The 20,838-nt window shown below is 34.6% G+C and overlaps 1 protein-coding gene across 3 annotated transcripts; it reads right to left on the bottom strand.

Moving 5' to 3' along the window:
* Positions 1 to 607: 607 nt before the first annotated feature.
* On the bottom strand, positions 608 to 20,804 carry LOC128991860 (cdc42 homolog). Of its 3 annotated transcripts, none has more exons than XM_054415089.1 (7): positions 20,750 to 20,804; positions 7,952 to 8,062; positions 7,079 to 7,151; positions 6,122 to 6,231; positions 5,193 to 5,390; positions 3,869 to 3,979; positions 608 to 2,942 (listed from the first exon to the last, which is right to left on the bottom strand). In XM_054415089.1, the coding sequence occupies exons 2-6, from the start codon at positions 8,054 to 8,056 to the stop codon at positions 3,890 to 3,892; spliced, it is 576 nt and encodes a 191-aa protein (XP_054271064.1). In that variant the 5' UTR covers positions 8,057 to 8,062; positions 20,750 to 20,804; the 3' UTR covers positions 608 to 2,942; positions 3,869 to 3,889. The 3 variants fall into 3 exon arrangements, with proteins under 3 accessions (XP_054271064.1, XP_054271065.1, XP_054271063.1); XM_054415090.1 differs by having other exon boundaries at positions 20,745 to 20,763; XM_054415088.1 differs by lacking the exon at positions 20,750 to 20,804 and adding an exon at positions 9,400 to 9,417.
* Between the last annotated feature and the right edge of the window lie 34 nt (positions 20,805 to 20,838).

Below are 20,838 nucleotides of genomic sequence, written 5' to 3' on the forward strand. Positions count from 1 at the left end.
TAAATTTACAGAAAATGTATCACTTTTAAAGTTTCAAACTATCAATTCTTCCTCCATGGAGGTCTAGCATCTAGACTGTTGATGTCATTATGACTTAACTTTGGTGTAAGAAGACCTCCCATTGTCAACCTATAGCTTCATCAGAGGGTACACTAACTCATCTGCAATTTCATAACTTAGCTCTGTAACCACTTAACTTACATCACATGTTTTGATCAAAAGATATCCATATACTGTGCAAGCAAACTCCAAAAGTTTTCTTATTCAAGAATATCATGGGAAGTTGAAATTTAATATTGATATGGCAAATGCTGTAAGAAGTAAAAAGATGCATTTTGTGTGTTCTTTAACTTTTGTTTTAAAAAAATTCTGTATTTCCAACAGTTAATGAAAGGTCAAAAAAGTGAAAATTTGCCACCATTTTCCAATATGGCGGCCGTAGCACAGCATGCACAAATTTTAATTTTTAATATTTGTTTTTACTGGGTACTAGTACTACAAATGCAACGTTTCCCCGTTTAGGGAATTATTTCCAGTTAGAGGGGTATTTTTACCTTACGACTGAACTAATGGTACAAAGGTTGAAATAACATTGCCAATCCTCTTTTATAATAAGGTATATATTTATTAATAAATATCAAAGGATTTGTGTTACATGGTAGTCATCAATCTAGCAGTGTGTTGCCCTTACTGTATTTTAAATCTTAATGTAATATTAATATTAATAACAAATCATTTTACATCTTGGATATGCTTCATGCCGATCTACATCCCTGACCACCCGAGCCTGCTAACGTTGAGCTATTTTGTCTTTGTATGGTATCAAAACTTAATGATTATCCCTTGAGGAACTCCGATATAAACACAATTTTAGACATTACACATAAAAAATCTGTTCACTTTTACTATATACAAATCAGTATTTACAATAATGAATGCTTTTACAAATACAGCTTTTACTGGATTCAGTCAAGCCTTTTTCTTTACATGTTTAGGTGGTTAATTAACTGGTATATCAACCTTTTTTCAGTTTTGCCTTTTTGTGTCAATCAATGTGAATTTGATACGTTTTATTAACTAGAATTGTAATTTTAAGGCTGATGAGAAGATTGTGTATCCAATTGCACTACCTAGCCTTAGTTAATTGTATCTATAATATTAACTAAACTGTACCATGTAGACTATTATAGTTTAAACATACAGTAGACATCCTCTTATGCGGACTCCTCGGGACCGAGGCCAGTCCGGAAAACAGTTTTTCCGGTAAAACCGACGACCCCAAAAACTTGTTAAAACGGACTGTTTAAATGCATACTGTATACAGTATTCGACTTAAATTTAGAAGAGCATTGTATTTAGACACGAAATCACTGGTCTCAAATCTTTCCCACGAGAACAGTCGTTTCAGTGCCGCCCACTTCCTGCCGATCTAGTCCGGTTAAACTAATGTGCTGATAAAAGTTGCCCGTTTAAAAGGTGTCCAGATAAGAGGGAGTCTACTGTACTCTCTTGTGTTGGTTAGTCTAGGCTATTATTCATTTTGTCTAAAGATAGTTCACAGAATAAGGTCTTCATTTTAGCTAGTTTTTAATGCATTTCTAATCAGTGCTCGATTTTACTATTTGTTTATCAACTATTTAAAACATTTTAGGCTTTAATCATAAGGTTACAGGTCTCAATTGTAAATAAGCTCATAAATTTCAATCACAATTTCAAACGGTATGGCACAAAAGTTACCCAAATGAAATCTACTGAATTTGGTTCCTTTTAACAACCTCATTTACTAGCTTATTTCTTCTGTTTGATCTTTTTTTTAAGTAACTAAGTCTGACTAACTGTCAACAGAAAATTTAGCTTTCTTAACAAAAAGTGGATCGAAATTGTCATGATCTACATTTCAATGATTAATCGAGTTGCTTTAAAAAGTTTTACTAAACTATCTCAAACAAAACCACAAACACTAAGGTGTAAGTGTTTTTTTAAGTATGAGCTGTAAAATTGCAGAAGCAAAAAGGCAAACAATTTTTTATTTATCCTTCAAACTAAAATGATACAAATATAATCAATCAGGCAATAAATAACATAATTCAAACATACACCATACTATGTCTACAAGGCAAAATAGACCTCTTACTGTATATCTTCTTTGTTATAAAAATATGAATGCTCTCTGTCTTTCTCCCAATACAAACATTTTAGCTATACACCGTCTCATCGTTTTTGTAAGAAAATAACTGTTCTTTATGGTGAAAAAATCAGATTAGGTGATAAAAGGAGTAAAAAAAAATAATCAAGAGTGACATACACATTCGATTTAAATAAGGGTTAGTACAAAGGCGTAAATTCCAATTACAAAAACACCAAGTTTAAATTATACTTAGAAAGGAGGGAAATACTCAATAGGAAGAAACACCTTTTGAAACTATATCTATCTTTTCATTATCCTAACACTTTCCTTCTAGGCTATAAAAATGCCCAAACACAATATACTGTTAATAATACAGCAGTCATTGTAAAAGATAAAAAAATTGTATTCAACAACTGGTAAATTTAGGTGTTAAACTGGGGTTTATTCTGTACAAAGCGTTATGATTGGTTTAGTGGTGTAAAATACTTATAAGCTAATCGTACCATAAAAATTATAGGTTCGAAAGATCTTTCCTATCATCCTTCTGGTAGCATTAATGAGTTTATTCAGTTTCGATAAACGTATTGGAACTTAATTTACGCATATCGAAAGTCCAGCGGCTGGGCCGGAGAGACTGAATAAATGCATTAATAGATCATTGACAATTCTTTTAAACGGATCGATAATGTAGTAAATTTACTTCTAGGCTAAATTATTTACAATTTGAAGGACCCGAGGGTCCACAGTGCTTAGCTACAAACGCTGATGTTATGGCTTAGTTTGGTAGCACTGCTGATGGTCGCCGTCCCACATTCTGCAACAATCAACAAAAATAAGTTAATATTACGTTGCGTGGTATTTTTGAAATGGTAATAAAATACAGAAAAAAATTACGGTTGCAAAACAAAATATATTACAAGCAATGCAGTTTTCTTTGGTGATTAAAACACAACAGTTTGAAAAGAACACATTAGACACACAATAAATTGGAAACTAATCTTTCAAACACTGTAGTTAGGGTACAAGTTGCATTGTGCAGGCTACAATTGTTGTCGACAAGCCGAACAGGGTAAACCATTTTTCAATCAATGTTCCTCATCGTACACTAAATGGAATATGGAATTATAGACTTCAATCTAATAAAAATAAGCTATAGTATCTGGTTGCAGTCTGTAAACAAACATGACTATCATCAACTGTTTTGAATCATAAACTCTGAAGGTAGGTTCTTAAAAGAAAAAAATCACTTGGCTGGGTAATACACCAAAGAAGAAGGAATTGATAAACAACCAACACACTTAAGAAAAGAGTCCCTGGTAAAACTACTAGAGATAGTATACAAAATGTTACATAAAAAAAGTCCCTCCTAAAGAAACGATTGCTAGGTTTTACCTATATTTTTCTCAAACTAGTTATCATATAAAGGTAATATTTGTAGTTTCTGTCATACTGTGATATTAGGCCTCAACTAAAGGGGGGACGACATATAAAGTTTAATAGGCCTATGTCGTGCCTGGAACTTTAGGTGAGTAGTGTATCCATTCATTCCATCAATGCAACTCTAATCTTAGCTTTTTGAATTTTTTTACCACAATGGATCCTCTTCTACGTGTATATTTAAAGTGGTTTAAACTGGAAAAAAGTCATATTAGTGATCAAAATCAATTTAATTATTTTACTTGTCCAGCAATAAAAAATATACATCAGTAAAGGCTAGCAGAAAATCAAAACTGCACTCACCATTCTTGGCAGCCCAGGCTCCTACAGTATGCGACACTTTCTTGGTTTTTTCTGCTCTGGAGGTTCCAGTGCTGCTAAGATAGCTTCATCAAAGACATTCTTTAGTCCTTTCTGCAACCAACATCATATAACTAGTACCAACTATTTATAAACAACTGTGTTAAAAAAATCTATCAACACTTCTGAAAGGTTTAATCCTAATTCTATGGTTTGACATTCAACCAATAAGCAAGCAGAACTCCATCCTCCATCTCTTTAAAAGTTACCTTATCAGTTCTTTTGCCATTGGACCCTACTAATATTTAAACCTTCTTATTTGATACAGATGTTGTCAAAGCAACTAAAGAAACATAATTTAAAATCAGTGCACACCATAATTTTATAGTAAACCGATTTTTCTATACATGCAAGAAATTCTTACTTTTCTTCAAAATTACTGTCACAAAAAACCAAAATATGACTATACAAAACCATTAATTCCATGTTGAGGTCCCCTGGATTACTATAAGCCCCATGACAAATCTGATGGTACAATTTACCTCGTCATGTAATCCAACTTGATGTAGACACCAGTTGAATCATGGCGAAACTTATGTCGGTCATTAAACTGATCCCTACAACAAGTTGGACTACATGACGAGGTAAAGTGTAACATCAGATTTGTCAAAAAACCATCATCAGTCCAATATTACTCTATGAAGTAGGAACATGAAAATTAAATAAAAGGAAGTAAAAAATTATCACATTTGGAAACAAAATTCTTGGAAAATGTATGGGCCATTTTTTGAAAAAAGGAGGAAAAGACAAAATAGAAAAACTAAGAAAACTGTATATATATCTGAATGTAGTTTGTGAACATAATTGTAAAAGGATTAGATTTGCTGGCCACATTTTGAGTAGAGGAGAAGACAATAATTTGAAACAAGTTTTAATGATGAACTCTGAAGGAAGACGGCTATGAGGAAGGCCAGGCAAAAATTGTGGAAACAACAAAAGTGAAATATAGAGCAGATAGGAGCAACAGAGGAAGATGCAGAAGATGAGAGATATGGAGGGGTTTTGTTGGTGCAACCATATCTCTCCTTAGATATGTTAAGTAAGAATAACATAATGCTCTAATCGGCAGTGTAATCACAAGTGGGACCTGTTTTGGACCGAGACATAATTTTTAATGAGCCACAAATTGATGATGGTAGCCGAAAAAGGTTGATTTGAAATAGTCTATTAAAAACAGGGTTTGGATCATTCCTCACAAAAAAAGTAGAATAGGCCAAAGACAAGATAAACGAATCCATATTAGAAATTACTTAACAATCCAACTCACCTGTGTTAAGGCAGAGCACTCGACATATTTGACGGCTTTCAGTTCCTTGGCTAATTTCTCCCCTTGCTCGAAAGATATTGGCTTTTGTTTGTTTTTAGCCAGCTTCTCAATCGTGCCAGCATCATCCCTCAAGTCTATCTGTGTGCCTACTAATAGAAACGGCGTTTTTTGACAGTGATGCGTTATTTCTGGAACCCACTGTGAAACATGATCAAATCAGTATACATTGGTAGCATTGAATTTTGATATTGAAGTTGGTATCATGTCTAAATGGACCATCTCTATGCATGTCTGATTTAAAAAACCAATAAATAACTTTAGAAACTCAGCTGAATGAGTGTCTTACACTGATCTAGGCTACTATGGACTGGATAGGAGTAACTGGACCAGCCGTGGCAAACTTTTCATTCAAATTGAAAACCATTGAGTCGCTCACAGAGTCAAAATTTTATTTCCTAATAAGACATGGAAACTATCTCTAAAATATAAAACTAAAGTCAAATAAATAACTATTGACTTATTACCATCAATAATGGGCTACCGGTACCTACTAAATCACTTTCATAGATGCATTACCAGATGTTAATGTTTTATAGAAATCCCAACAGTGAAATCAGCTGATTAAGCGAGCGGGAATTAATTAAGTGGAAATGAGCTAATTTCCATGCAGTGATAGGAAAAACACGTTTTGTTGTTGCCTGTTATTTGTTATTTCACAGAGTCAGGGACAACGCAGGGTAGATTTCAAACGCATGCAGTGTTTGCTGGATGGGCAGTCTGTTAAGACATAATCACAAGACTTATTCAAATTAATACTTTTAGGTTATTAATTCATTCATAGTTTCTTTCATCTATGTCGCTGGTACAATGTATTTAAGGGGGCTATTTAGTAATGACACTTCTTTTGGTAGCTGACCATGATTACCTACCTTTTCTTTGACGTTTTCAAATGATGACGGAGACACCACAGAGAAACACACGAGGAAGACGTCGGTCTGTGGATAACTGAGAGGACGAAGCCTGTCGTAATCTTCCTGACCTGAATTAGAGAAAAATAATATAATAATTTATTACTATCACAATGTTGGTAACCAAAGTCAAACTACTTATTTCGTTAGTAGTTTTCCCCTCCCCTATACATAATTTATGTATAATTTACAAACTCCTTTCATCAAAATGTTTACGTACAATTTATGGTATTCAGGTTAGCTAGTCACTGTGACAAGTTCAAAAGCGGATCTTTATAATTATGTTACATAAAATTAGGTGTACGTTCATTATATCACATAAAATCCAGAGGAACAAACTAGATAAAACCCCATACAAATATTGCTACTATAGAGGGTTAAGTTATTGGCATATTTCAGTATTAATTTTTTTTACTTGAACCTTTGTTCTACGTCTTCAAATGCTTTTCTGGTGGGGGAGATATATTATATTGATTTTAGTAAATTTTCCCATCTTAAGAAGCCAAAGTCGGATCATGGTGAGGTGGTTGGCGGAGGTGCTTTTGTGAAAACATTCTGCGTCTTGCTACTCAGTATGACTCACTCGCTCCTACCGCTTTTTTGTCCTAAGACGCAAGGCACGAGCCCGGGATTGTTTTGCACATTACTTCAGGCTAGACCTAGGGATTGCGGCATTACCACTTAGATGAAATCTATTGGTGATTTGGCGGGATTTGAACCCGAGACCTCTTGGACCGAACCGAAGTCCCGCGCTCTAACCACTAGACCAGCTCGCTCCCCGAAGCTACTAATAGTATTGGTAAATAAACATATTTCATTCTGTTGTCATACTCCATAGTGAAGCACTTAGCAAAACTAATACACAATTTAGGAATATTCTATTATTTAGTTAGACCTAAAACAAACTGAGACAATTACCTGCTGTGTCAAAAAGTCCAAGTGTGTAAGGTTCTCCACCAATCATCACCGTTACAGCATAGTTGTCAAATACCTGAACAGAAAATAAGTTCAAGAACAGACCGAACAGTAATTAACACAGTCAGGATTTACACATTAAAGTCCTTGAAATTTCTTGGTGTTCCTAAGTAGGTTAATCAATTCAATTAGGCCTAAATTAAAATAAATAAACTTAAAACTGTTATACGAAATATGAGGTATATTTTGCCTTTACATTATCGTAAAAACACAACTGAACCAAATCAGCAGGAATTGTGCAGCTACATGGACACATGAACACATTAGACTTTTCCTGTATGAATATTTATCTGCCTCCTACCAGGTCTTTAACATTCACACAAAACACCCAAACTCAATGTAGTCAGTTCCTCTAACTTTGTACACTCACGTTGAATACATTGAATAAACAATAACATCTTCAGACAACAATAAAATCAGATGATTAGTTTGTAAACAAGTACGTTGACTTTCACCACAGCTGATATAAAAAGTTTGGGTGTTTTGTGTGAATTTTAAAGACAGTAAAAAGGTGTACAATTTTAAGTCATCCTAATGGTAGACAATTGATAAAAAAAGACACTTTTGAGGTTATGTAATGTTTTATTATTGTTTGAAATAATCTAAAATCGCCTAAAAATTACTTTCAAAGCGGACGGAGACGGTTGCATTGTTGTGGCAGACTTTAGCCGCAACCTCGGCATGCACTACAACTAGCATTGTTCAAGTTAGAATGGACTAGGCCTAATGATCAGCCATGCCCCAGTATAATTTAAAAGCAAGTAATCTAAAAAACCATATCTTCATTGACTAGCCTACGACATTCACGATACTTACCGTCGGTACATATTCTGAGGGAAACTTGTTTGTGGTGTAGGAGATTAGGAGGCAAGTTTTACCAACGGCTCCGTCACCAACAACAACACACTTGATAGTCTGCATGGTGTTCTGTCAACAAAGAAACAAGGCCTTTTAAAAACTGATATATAGCCTTTATATACCTTATTTTTTTTTAAGTGAAACTTTGGTGTTTTAACACTGGTGTAAATTCATCCATAGTAGCCTACTGTAAGCCAAAAGTAATAGAAGACGATATTATAACAGTTAAATCACAAGACAGTGGTCCAAAAGATTGTTTTTAATTGAATCAAAATTTTGAATGGGGACCAATATCAACGTAACGAGTTATCTTTGACCAGGGAATCTCAAAAAAGCTTATTGTGTTTGGGAAAAGAGTGCTAAGAAAAATAAACGGATCAACAAGATTTAATGAAGGTTGAGGCGTAAAAACAGAGAAGAAAAGCCTATTCAAACATCCAAATATAGTGGCTTACCAAAAGTAGAAGGGTAAGATGGGGCAGGCTATATGTGAAGGAGAGAAGACAGGTCAACTTTTAAAAGTGTGCATGTATAAACTGTTAAATATACCTCAATTGTGTGTGCATATATATTACATGCATAGGCCTATAGTTTTACTGACTATTTGACTATTCGTGATTTGTACGTAGGACGGGCCCACAGCTAGCTGTTTTGTAATTTCTCGATAATCATTATACCTGTGTGTTAAAAGCAATTTCATCCCTTTGTCTGTATATAAATTTTACACATAAAATAATAACACATGTTATATTCATTAATTTTGTAAACAGTTTTCAGTACCGGTAATTCAATACACATTTTTTGTTCATATCACAGTGTTTTTCATTTAATATACATTATTTCTATCAAATATTTATTTCAAGAACAGTTCAATTACAACAAAACAAACACTGTGTGTTAACTTAAAACTTAAAAAAATAATTCAATTTAATTAAAAATTAAATAAAAATTTTGGGTAATATATTTCAACATAGATTGCTTAAATGTTTTTATTTAGTACCGGTAAGCCCTACTTATTATTTTTCCAAGATATGAAGTAATGGCTAGTAATAAATTTTGAAATACTGTACTGTAATTTAAATTTAGACACAAATCTTACTAAGCTTAAATGTGCTTTAGTAAGCCCTACATATTATTTTTCCAAGATATGAAGTAATGGCTAGTAATAAATTTTGAAATACCGTACCGTAATTTAAATTTAGACACAAATCTTACTAAGCTTATGTGCTTTAGTAAGCCCTACATATTATTTTCCCAAGATATGAAGTAATAGCTAATCATACATTTTGAGATACCGTACCGTTATTTAAATTAGACACAAATCTTACTATGTGCTGTATCTTAGGCCTAAAATCTAAATTCTACAGTTAGGGCCTATTCCTTAAAATAATTGCACACATACTTACTAATGTATACATGGCCTATGATTAACTTGAGTGTTATGCGACGGTTAAAAGTGTTTTAATAGTATATGCTACACTGTTCTGCAATATCTGATGAATGACCTTCATAAGATAACAGGTCTATCTCTTAGGTAGGGGAAACAACAAACTTATCAACCACATTGAAATAATACTCCAGGTAAGTCAATTCGATGCTCTATCCAATGTTTAAATATAGAGATTTCAAAAGTCTTTTGAATAAAAACTGTCACATCCATTGATGAAATTTCATACAATTAATTACTAATTTTGTAAAAAATGCTTTTTTACCAAGTCTGGTAGGTGTTTTTGAAAGTCCTTTCTTAAAAACATTTTTTAGATTCGTCTCAGCCTTGGCAAAACTGTTCAATTTTATTGTGAGAGTATGTAAGGTATATAAGGCAGAGTATGTATTTTTAGCCTACTGTTACCATTCTTTGTAAGTATAGAAACATCTACTTGCAAATAAATTATGATCAAAGTGTTTTTATTCATATTTTGGCTATTTATTTAATTTTAAATCACCCAGGATGATTGAAAATAAACTAATTTGTTGAGCGTCTAGTGGTATAAGTATCCTATTACTAGTCTCACACACACTTTGGCGAGACTAATCATAATACCCCACCCCCACATTTCCACGACAACATTAGAAGGCAAAATCCGTTAAGCAAAATGTTTTTAACAAATAGGGGTAGTGGCAAAAAAAAAAACCAAAGAGTAGTTTCCAGCTAAGCTAGCTGCCTAGCAAGTTTTTCACTGTATAGGCCAACACAATTTCATGCTACAGATACAGGTCCCTACAGATAAATAAGGGAATTGTCGGCATCAAGATAGATAAGGAAAGAATGGAGAATTTTCGGCTTTTTCAAGCTATAACCAAATGTGATTCTCAGGGACAACAATCATACAGTCATAAACATTCTGCTGTCATAAACATAATCTGGGATTTAAAAAGGAGGAAGTATAAATATCCTGAATAGTACTATCATAGATAAAAAATACTCCCTTGGTAGATTTCTCATCCTTATGGAACAGCTGAGGACAATTTTATTGTTAGTTCATGTACGGTTTATGTACAGGTCGTGTTTTGTTTACAATGTGTTTCCCGTTATTACAGCCATTTAAAACCTCGTTTAACCAAATAATACGATCTAATCATAAACAATAACTTGTCCCCTAGTTATATAACCAAACAGTAAAGCACAAATCATGAAATTAACCCTAAAATAATTGAAACAAAGTTTCATCGACACTAGCGCCTTTGTGTCACGTACATGAACTAGACACGAAAAACGTGCTTCAAAATTTACAATGGGATGAGAAGTCTACTTGTGTTGGTTAGTCTATGGTACTATTCAGGATATTTGACTATTCAACTAAAATAACCAGAACTGTATTCATACAGTTCTGGTCATTTTAGTTCAGTTTAGCTTAGTTAAATTTTAAGCTTAGTTAAATATTAGTAAGGCTTGTGCCTTATATAAATATACTAACACAAAATAAGTTAATTAAAAGAAGAGATTATAACATTGAAACACTTTTGTATTAAGAAAGAACTACAATAAAATAAAATCTAAAGTTTACAAACAGTCAGCTGATCATATGATAATTTTAACATTCAAAGTATAGTTGAGACAGTAATTAGCAGATTCAAATTAATGGCAAAACCATGTAGCCACATACTCCCCTCCCAGTGTCAACGAGGAACGTAACGATGCGGGGGATGAACACTACGACCTGATCTTGTAAAAATCCGTGTTTTTTTAAGGTCAACATCTTCATTTCTGTCTTTGGTCTCGTCTACTTGAGTTTCTCTAGATTGCATGTCATTTTTTCTTACGTTAATGGTCGTATCGCTCATAGAATCTTGAAGGAGGAATGCCGGTTTGAGTCGGTCAATAGAAATCGACGTAGGTCCTCGTGGAGTAAGAATAGTAAACCACTTGTCAGATCGCGAAACCACTTGGTAAGGGCCATCATAGACAGCTTGCAACGGTCTTCGGGATGAATCATGACGAACAAAAACATGGTTGGATGTTCTTAATTCTGGATGAACAAAGACCTTCTTAGAAGAATGGTATTTGGCTTCTATTGGTTTGAGATCATTCATTTTTCTTTTCAGATTGTACACTAAATCAGGAACATTTGTTGAGGTATCTTCTGTGGTTTGAAAAAGATCGCATGGCAGTCTGATGGACTGACCTAGTGTCATTTCTGCAGCAGTAACATTGTGTTCTGGAATAATATAAGATCTTAGTCCCAGTAGAACCATTGGTAACGTCTGTGTCCAGTTAGATGTGAGTTGAGCTGTTAATGCAGATTTCAGATGTCGGTGCCATCTCTCGATCTTTCCATTAGCTTCAGGGTGATACGCTGTAGTTTTAATGTGATGGATACCGAGATGTTTTGTTAATTCCTGAAATAAATTGCAGTCGAATTGTCTTCCTCTATCTGTAGTAATGTTTTGAGGAACTCCAAATCTAGCAATCCAGGTAGAAAGAAGTGCTTCTGCAACTGTTCCAGCAGTAATATCCTTGATAGGCGTTGCCTCGACCCATCGTGTAAAGCGGTCTATGATAGTTAGCAAGTACGTAAATCCTTGAGAAGGTGGCAAGGGTCCAACTATGTCCACATTAATGTGAGAAAAACGTCCATTAATGTTGTTGTAAGCTCCAATCTCAGAAGTAGCATGTTTCCAAACCTTTGATTTCTGGCAAGCTACACATGCTTTGGCCCAAAGTCTGACGTCTTTATTCATGGAAGGCCAAACAAAACGTTGTTTAATAAGGTCCAGAGATCCTTTGATTCCAGGATGTGCCAGGTTGTGAAGGGAGTCAAATAACTGCTTTCTGAACTGCTGAGGAATAAATGGTCGTAGCTTTCCAGTACTTGTGTCACAACACAGCTCTGAGCCATTAGGAAGTAAAATACTTTTGAATATCAAAGAAGTTGTGTTTGAGTACTTCAGGTTTTTAAGTTCAGCATCTTGAGATTGAGTTTCAGAAATTTGTTCAAATGATATAGATGAAGGTAGGTCAATAGCACTTATTCTCGACATGAAATCAGCAGGAATGTTTTGTTTTCCTGGAAGATACCTTATGTCGGTAGTGAACTGTCCAATGAAGTCTAGATGACGCAATTGCCTTGGACTAGATGTATCAGAGGGTTTATTGAAGGCAAATGATAGAGGTTTGTGATCTGTATATATAACAAAACTTCGCCCTTCAAGGAGATAACGGAAGTGCTTAACAGATAGGTATGCAGCCAGGAGTTCCCTGTCATAGGTACTGTATTTTTTTTGAGTCGTTGTAAGTGATTTAGAGAAAAACCCAAGAGGTTCAAAGTTTCCATTACAAATCTGGTGGAGAGACGAACCTATAGCGAAGTTTGATGCATCGACCATGAGAGCTAAAGGAGCATCAGGAGATGGGTGTGCTAGAAGTGTGGCATTGACTAGCTGGTCCTTTGCATCCTCAAAAGCTTTCTTAGATTCTGAAGTCCAAATTATTTTTCGTTTATCAGATTTATGTGTACCCTTACACAAATCAAATAGTTGTTGCTGAATAGCAGCTGCGTTAGGAAGTGAACTTCTGTAAAAGTTTATAAGTCCAAGGAATCTACGAAGCTCAAGAATGGTTTCAGGAAGTTTGCAACTAACAATAGCTTCAACTTTATCAGGAAGAGGAGAAATTCCTTGTTTCGAAACTGTGTAACCAAGAAAAGAGATCTCAGTCACGCCAAATACGCTCTTTGACGTATTAATATTAATGTGATGCTTATTAAGTCTATCAAAAACAGTTTGCAAGTGATTAATATGTTCATCTTCTGAGGAGGATGCTACTAGAATATCATCTAAGTAACAAAAGGTAAACTCTAGATCATGCAAAAGAGAATTAATATATCTCTGGAAAGTTTGTGCAGCATTCCTTAATCCAAATGGCATTTTTAGAAATTCAAATAATCCAAAAGGTGTTATGACAGCAGTTTTTGGAATGTCATCAGGAGCTACTGGAATGTGATGAAAAGCCCGAACAAGATCAATTTTGGAAAATATAGTTTTTCCATTTAACTGGCTGTTAAAATCATGCAAATAAGGTATAGGATATCTGTCAGGAACTGTTTTTGCATTTAGGGCACGGTAATCCCCGCAAGGTCTCCATGTACCATCAGTTTTAGGAACTAAATGAAGTGGACTGGACCAACAGCTTTTTGAAGGTCTGCAAATGCCTAACTCAACCATCTTGTGAAACTCATTTTTAGCTACCGCAAGTTTTTCTGGAGATAAACGTCTAGCTCTAAAGTTCACAGGCTGACCTGTTGTCTGAATTGAGTGAAAAACTGTGTCCTGTGAAACTTGAAAATTAGGATTTTCTTTCAGTAAATTAGGATATTGGTTGATAAGTTTTGAGTATTTACCTTTTGGGTCAAGAACCAATACAGATTGTTGATTTGAAAGTTTTTGAATTCCAATAACAGATAATTGAGTCCTGTTATCGATTAGTCTTTTATTTTTGATATCAACAAGTAAACCATAATGGGATAAAAAGTCTGCGCCAATTATGGGTTGGGTTACGTCTGCAACTATGAAAGACCAGACAAACTTTCTTTTCAAGCCTAGATCAAGTTTTATGTCTTGTTTACCGTACGTTTTGATAACAGAACCATTGGCAGCATATAATTGTCTATTACTTACAGCACATTTGTCTTTGTTTGTGAGAGGCAAAACAGATATGTCTGCTCCAGAATCCACAAGAAACTTACGACCACAGGGTAAGTTAGTTACAAATAAGCGGCGAGATTTAAAGCCCCTGTCATCCTGAGCCGCATTTAGTGACGGGGCAGGAAGTTTTCCTGTTGTGCATTCTTTTTTGGTGTGAACAAACAAGGTTGAACACATTTTTTAGCATTTTCACCAAATTTGTTATGATACCAGCAAATTTCACCTTGATCATTTCTCTCTTTAGGATAGTAATTGTTCTTATGTTTGACTGGGAAGTTGCGTTTACTTAACTTAAGAAGTCCATCAATAGACTGAGTTAGTTCGCTGACTTGTTTTTCTAAGTTGGCAATCCGATCACTAGATTGCGCAACATCTCCTTGAGCACAAACGTAGTTGTCGACAGCTGATAGTTCAGCTATTTGGTCACCTAATTTAGCTAAGTCATCAAGAGAATTGGTTTGAGAAGTAGCTAGAGCAGTACGAATGTGACTAGGTAGACGTTGTAGAAAAATAACTTTCAAAAAACTGTCAGTTACCTGTGTGCCTGCTAAGGTTCTCATTTCACGAAGAAGAGTTGTCGGCTTCTTATCTCCGAGAAAAACTTCTGTTGTCAGTTGTTTTAGTTTGGCATTTTCTGAAATTTCGTATTCTGAGCAGAGCCTTTCTTTTAAGTCAGAGTAGGGAGTTTGAGACAAAGGTTTGGTAATAAAATCTGAAAGGTGACTTGCAACTTCATTGTCCAGTGAGCTCATTACATAATTGTATTTAGTTCTTTCCTTTGAAATTCCATGAAGAGAAAACTGACATTCAATTTGATGAAACCAAAGTGAAACATTTTTTGTCCAAAATGGTGGAATTTTCACTTGAATTGGTGAGATTTGTGAAGCCTCTGGTGTACTAGGAGTTGGAGTAGATTCTTGATTATTCATTATGGTCCAATTGAATTAATGACAATAAAAAGTACAGTAAGGGGTCACCAAATAAGGCTTGTGCCTTATATAAATATACTAACACAAAATAAGTTAATTAAAAGAAGAGATTATAACATTGAAACACTTTTGTATTAAGAAAGAACTACAATAAAATAAAATCTAAAGTTTACAAACAGTCAGCTGATCATATGATAATTTTAACATTCAAAGTATAGTTGAGACAGTAATTAGCAGATTCAAATTAATGGCAAAACCATGTAGCCACATTAGCTTAAAAAGCCTAATAAATAACAAACAAAATAACATCAAAAGTTAAAATGTGTAATGTTTAAAGAGACAAGTTTACAAAGTTGGCATCTTGTTTACAAACACTTCATATTGTATTAAGTTTAGGGTCTTCTTTTCTCATGAGTTTATAAATGGTAAATTTTTAATGGGACTGATACCTTGTTTATGATTATCATAAACTAACCAAACTAACTAAAAACTTAAATCTGTAACGCAGTGCAATGTAAGAGTGGCAGGCGGCGCTATTTTCAAAAGACCCAGGCCATAAAAGAAAATCAATACAGTATTTACCGGCAATATCCTCGTTTTAATTCACGGGAAGAAACTTAGAGTGAACTGGTCAGTCGTGAAGTGCTTGGGGGCTGACCAATATCTAAAATTTGCTTATTGACATATTCCGTTAAGTGGAAATGAGACTCATCACTCATCCACAGGTTGTGAGTTGGCTCCACAGGCCATCTTCCATTAGCTGAAGCATATGCTCACAAAAAGTAATGCCAGATCGAAAGTCACGCATATTCAAGGCTTGCACAACCTCAATTTTGTACGGATGCATGTTAAGATCTTTATGGGTGAATCTCACAAAATATCACACTTTAAATAGGAAATAATTTTAATTATTAGTAGATTGAAACTTTATATTGTATAAAATAAATTTTCATATCAGCAGGGCTGAATTTGACCATTTACTATTTTCCCCATTATTTCAAATTTAGTTGACACAGAAACATTTACAATCAGGTAACGCTTGAAAACTGATAAAAAATGCAGTGATAAATTTTATTAAATGATAAAATAATTATATAAACAATATAATAGACCCTTAATTATTAAAATTCCAATGTTAAAAATTTTAATTCAAATTACTTAGCTAATTATACGGAAAAATTGTCGTATTTGTTGGTTACCTGATACACACAACACACAAAAATTTCTAATTAAACCTACAAAATCTTGGGATCTATTAAATATTCACTGTTACCAGTTAATATTTACTCTAAAGAATATTATTAATTAATTGTAAATTTTACTAAATTATTAACTAATCTGCACTAGTTTTCATATGCGTTACATGATTGTATTGACCGTTACCTGATTGTAGTATAAAGATGAATCTCACGCCAATATGATGTTCTAACAAATAAATAATTGCCAATAAAACTGTGTTTAATTACTTCCCTCAATCCCTATTCTCCACTGCATTACTATTTAGGAATAAAAAATATTCAATTTATTTAGTTAAGAAAGTTTATTTCACGAAAATACAATTCGGTAACGTGTCATCGACTATTGTCTGCTACTTCACTGCACATACAGACAGCTGGGCATAGAGAAAAACCACACAATAGTGACATTAAAAATAGTACTTTATTTTATTAGTAGGCTAACACTAATTAAAAAAAAATAGCAAAACAAAAAAAAATGGTTAAAGTTAAGTAAAAGATTAATTTTACCATGTGAACACTTAATGAATAATACTATTATTAATAAATCGCCAACTAATAGCAAAACTTTACAGCATAGCTCAAGTGTACAAGTAAAGTCGTTTTACCATAGGTATAACAGTTTAACCATAAATAATACCATTAAATCGTCAAACTATACTAGTTTTACCTCTCCAGTAAACGTTACCGGAATGTTCGTTACCGGATGGTGAATTCCAGATTAAATACAACGTAGTAACGAAAGGCGGCATTATGCGACCTTGGGAGATTTAGGTTAGGTTTATAACAACAAACTTGTTGTAAACGTAGGGTCTAGTTTTAAAAGTTTCAACAAAATTGCGTTACCGTTTTGTTATCGAATTAAGGTATACGTAACTTTTCTTACCTGAAAATGTTTATCTTGAGGTATTAATCAACGTTTAAAACAAAAGAAACAAACATATCTTCACCACATATAAGAACAACGAACAGTGATCGTTTCGTTCCCGCTCAAAGTCGCGTCGTAGATTTGGACGGCACTTTCTCGTTGCCGTTTTTGGCGTGGAGCAGACCAAGGACCATGAAAGTTGAAAATATAACTTCCTTAGTCAATGGTATATTGTGTTTTTAGCATTTGCTTTCCTCTTTTAGGCCTACTGTCTTCAGCTGTCATTTTGACAAATGTCATTGATATTTTCGTCACATATTGTGTGTTTTAAGACAAGTAGCAGACGATAGTCGAGGACACGTTACCGAATTGTATTTTCGTGAATAAACATTCTTAAGTAAATAAATTGAATATCTTTTATTCTTAAATAGTAGGCCTAGGTAATGCAATGGAAAATAGGGATTAACGGAAGTAATTAAACACAGTTTTATTGGTAATTATTTATTTGTTAGTAGGCCAACATAATTTTGGCTGGGACTTAAATTAAACTAAATTAAATTCGTGAGATACACCCTTATGCAATATTCGTCTCACTGTTGGCGCAAAAAGTTCAAAGTGCTTTGCTAAGCCGTTGGATAGACCTACAGGGACTTCTGGCAATCGCTTAAACTGATTGAAATGTTTTCTGGTGTCCACACAGTTCTGGTACTCCCGCCTCTTCTTCCATCCCTGACACGCATGTCTCGAGGGGGCAGACCAAAATGAACGCGCAAGGCTGTGTACGCACAAAACTTTCACTCTTTTGATAAAATGCCTTGACGGCGAAACCGCGCTGTGGTCCGGTCCAACGCTGCATGGCAACTAAACTTCCAGAGGTTGGGAAGGCAGGGTAATTTACCCGACCCCTTTCCTTCTTCCCACTACTCACCAACATTCTAAAAAAATAGCCTGTTTCACTGACTCACTCTGTATATTACTTTAATTACTTAAAAAGTCTAAATTTCCAATTAATTATACATTACAAATTTAAATAACTTCTTGATCGGCATTGTACGTGTTATTAAATTTACGGAAAGTAAATAAAAGATACGTCTTGTAACACTTTTAAAACATATATTTGTATGCTTCAAGACGGTAAATATATACAAAAAAGATGGTAAGTTAAGTGGTGATCGATTTCGATTGGACACTCCAATCATCATCAGACCAATAGGCGAATATATTCGCCAATAGATTCGCCTATTGGGTCTGATGATGATTGGAGTGTCCAATCGAAATCAATCACCACTTACCATCTTTTTTGTAGGCCTATATTTACCATTTTATGAGTAACAGTAACTTATAAGCGTAAATATATGTTTTAAGTATAAGACGGATCTTTTATTTACGTTATAAATTTGAAATTGATTGAATGAATATTTCTCAATAGGCCTACTATAAGTTATTTGTTACCAGACAAATGTATCAGAAAGGTAAACAGACTCATACAGCTCAAATCAACTGTTGATTGGCTGTGGTTATCGGTGGCTTTTAGACTAAGTTAAGTTAACATAAGTTAGGCCTACTTGGCCGTAACCAATTAAACTTAGCTAACTTATCGGTACTTAAGTTACAGATATTAGCTCAAACTAACTTAAGAACAATTTAAAACGGCTAAACTCAGTGGTTTTAGTCTACATAAAACAACACCTTATGCTTGAAGCCAATATTTAAAACCGCTTAACTTATCTATATATATAAAAGGCAAAGCCCTCACTGACTGACTGACTGACTGACTGACTGACTGACTCACTCACTCACTCATCACTAATTCTCCCACTTCCCACTTACCTAGGAGGCTGAAATTTGGTACACTGATTCTTTAGGCATCAAATAGGAAAACTAAGTGGTTTTTATTCTGATCGGACTCTCGGGCTCCGCCCCAGTGGCTCTGGAGTTTCCCATGTTAACCTAATGAGTACTCATATTTAAATGGAATTAATGAATCTTAACAGCTGTTTCAATTAAACAAGTTGGTTCTGTTCTATGATGTTAAATAGCATTAAAGTTACAAGGATTACCAACAGAGTGCAGCACTTTTATTTTTTTTATATATATTTTACAACAGCTAATTTTAAACCAAAAGTGAGTGAGCGTAGCGAACGAACTTTAACCCGGAGGCGAGTTAGCGTAGCGATCGAGCTAACCTGAAGGCAAGTGAGCGCAGCGAACGAGCTCCAACCGTAAAGGTGAGTGAGCGTAGCGAACGAACTTCAACCAGGACGTGTGAGCGCAGCGAACGAGCTCCAACCTAAAGGTGAGTGAGCGTAGCGAACGAACTTCAACCAGGACGTGATTGAGCCATGCGAACGAGCTCACATATGAAGTTAAACGGGGCAAAGCCCGCGGGTACAGCTAGTTGTTATATAAAGCAACATGACATAGGCATAAGTTAAGTTTAAGTACTTACCTAGGTAGCTTATGCATGGAGCCCAATAAGTCATAGCTTAACCTATGCTGCTCCCCGCTAAATATAGCCTAACTGTAATGTAAGCTGATGTAAATAAGTTATAAGTTGTAGGCTATTATGATCTTGTAAGATAGTGGTTTGTCCGTTAAATAAATATTAAGCTTACGGTAGGCCTAAAGCATTTTTTTAGCCAAAATAATGTTAGATTTACCTACTTGTTAAATTACACAGAAAGACACAGCATACAAGAAAACTTTTGGGGAATACCTGAGACTCAATTATGAGGAATAAGTTAGCCTAACTCATGCCTGGATCCAAGCTCTGTAAGCTTGTTGAAAGCTTAAGTTAGCGTGCCTGAAACTTGATAAGTTACTAATATAATGGTTTAATTACCTTCAGTCTCCAGTTCAAAATAAGTCGATTGCGACCTAGGTTTCAGCACGACGTTGTGCTAGGCTATCATCAGGCTTCCAGTCGAACGAAGCACAACGTCGTGCTGAAACCTAGGTCGCAATCGACTTACTTTGAACTGGAGACTGAAGGTAATTAAACCATTATAGGCTATTAGTTATAAACCAGTTCAGGGGCAATTCCACAACTTATGATGTCAAAACTATTGATAAGTTAACTTATTTTAGGCAGTACACACTTAGATAACTTTTGAAGCTAGACCCCAATGCATGATAAGCTTCACAGCTAATTCTAAGAAGTTAAACTTGGTAAAGATTTGGTGAGTTCCTACCCTAATCCTTGAATAGGCCTAGTGTTGGGCCATAGTATGAATAATCTTCCTGGTGACTTTTTCAAACATTGATCTATGACGTAGGGTTAAGAACTCCAAGAAACAAAAGTATTAACTACCTTAGAACTAGGTGAGAGTGAAGTAAAACGCTAAAAACTTCATAAACGTCAGTAAGTTTATCAGAATTCTGACAGGTTTACTCATTCATAATAAGAGGCCATTTTGTTTGCAATTATGGACCTACAAAGATGTGTAAATTCTACCAAAATCGCTAGTTAAGTAATGAGACTTTTGTTAATAATAATCAGATAAATTTATAAATTCGGAAGTACAAGTTTATTTACGAATATAAGTTATATTTAATTAGAAAATTAGAGAAATTACCTTACCAACAATATGCAGGGCGTCGACAAAGCAATGCTCTACAGTTCTACCAACACCGCCAACTAATTATCATTTCATTTTACAGACCAACAGA

Source organism: Macrosteles quadrilineatus, unplaced genomic scaffold (assembly GCF_028750875.1).
Source record: "Macrosteles quadrilineatus isolate MER2022 unplaced genomic scaffold, UCM_ALF_1.0 Scaffold_4__1_contigs__length_99947679, whole genome shotgun sequence".
Classification (NCBI taxonomy): Eukaryota; Metazoa; Arthropoda; class Insecta; order Hemiptera; family Cicadellidae; genus Macrosteles; species Macrosteles quadrilineatus.

Coding starts and splice junctions, on each gene's coding strand:
- LOC128991860 (XM_054415088.1), bottom strand. Junction 7,152..7,951: donor CCTCAGAATATGTACCGACG/GTAAGTATCGTG, acceptor TTTTCTGTTCAG/GTATTTGACAACTATGCTGT. Junction 5,391..6,121: donor TTGAAAACGTCAAAGAAAAG/GTAGGTAATCAT, acceptor CATGTTTCACAG/TGGGTTCCAGAAATAACGCA.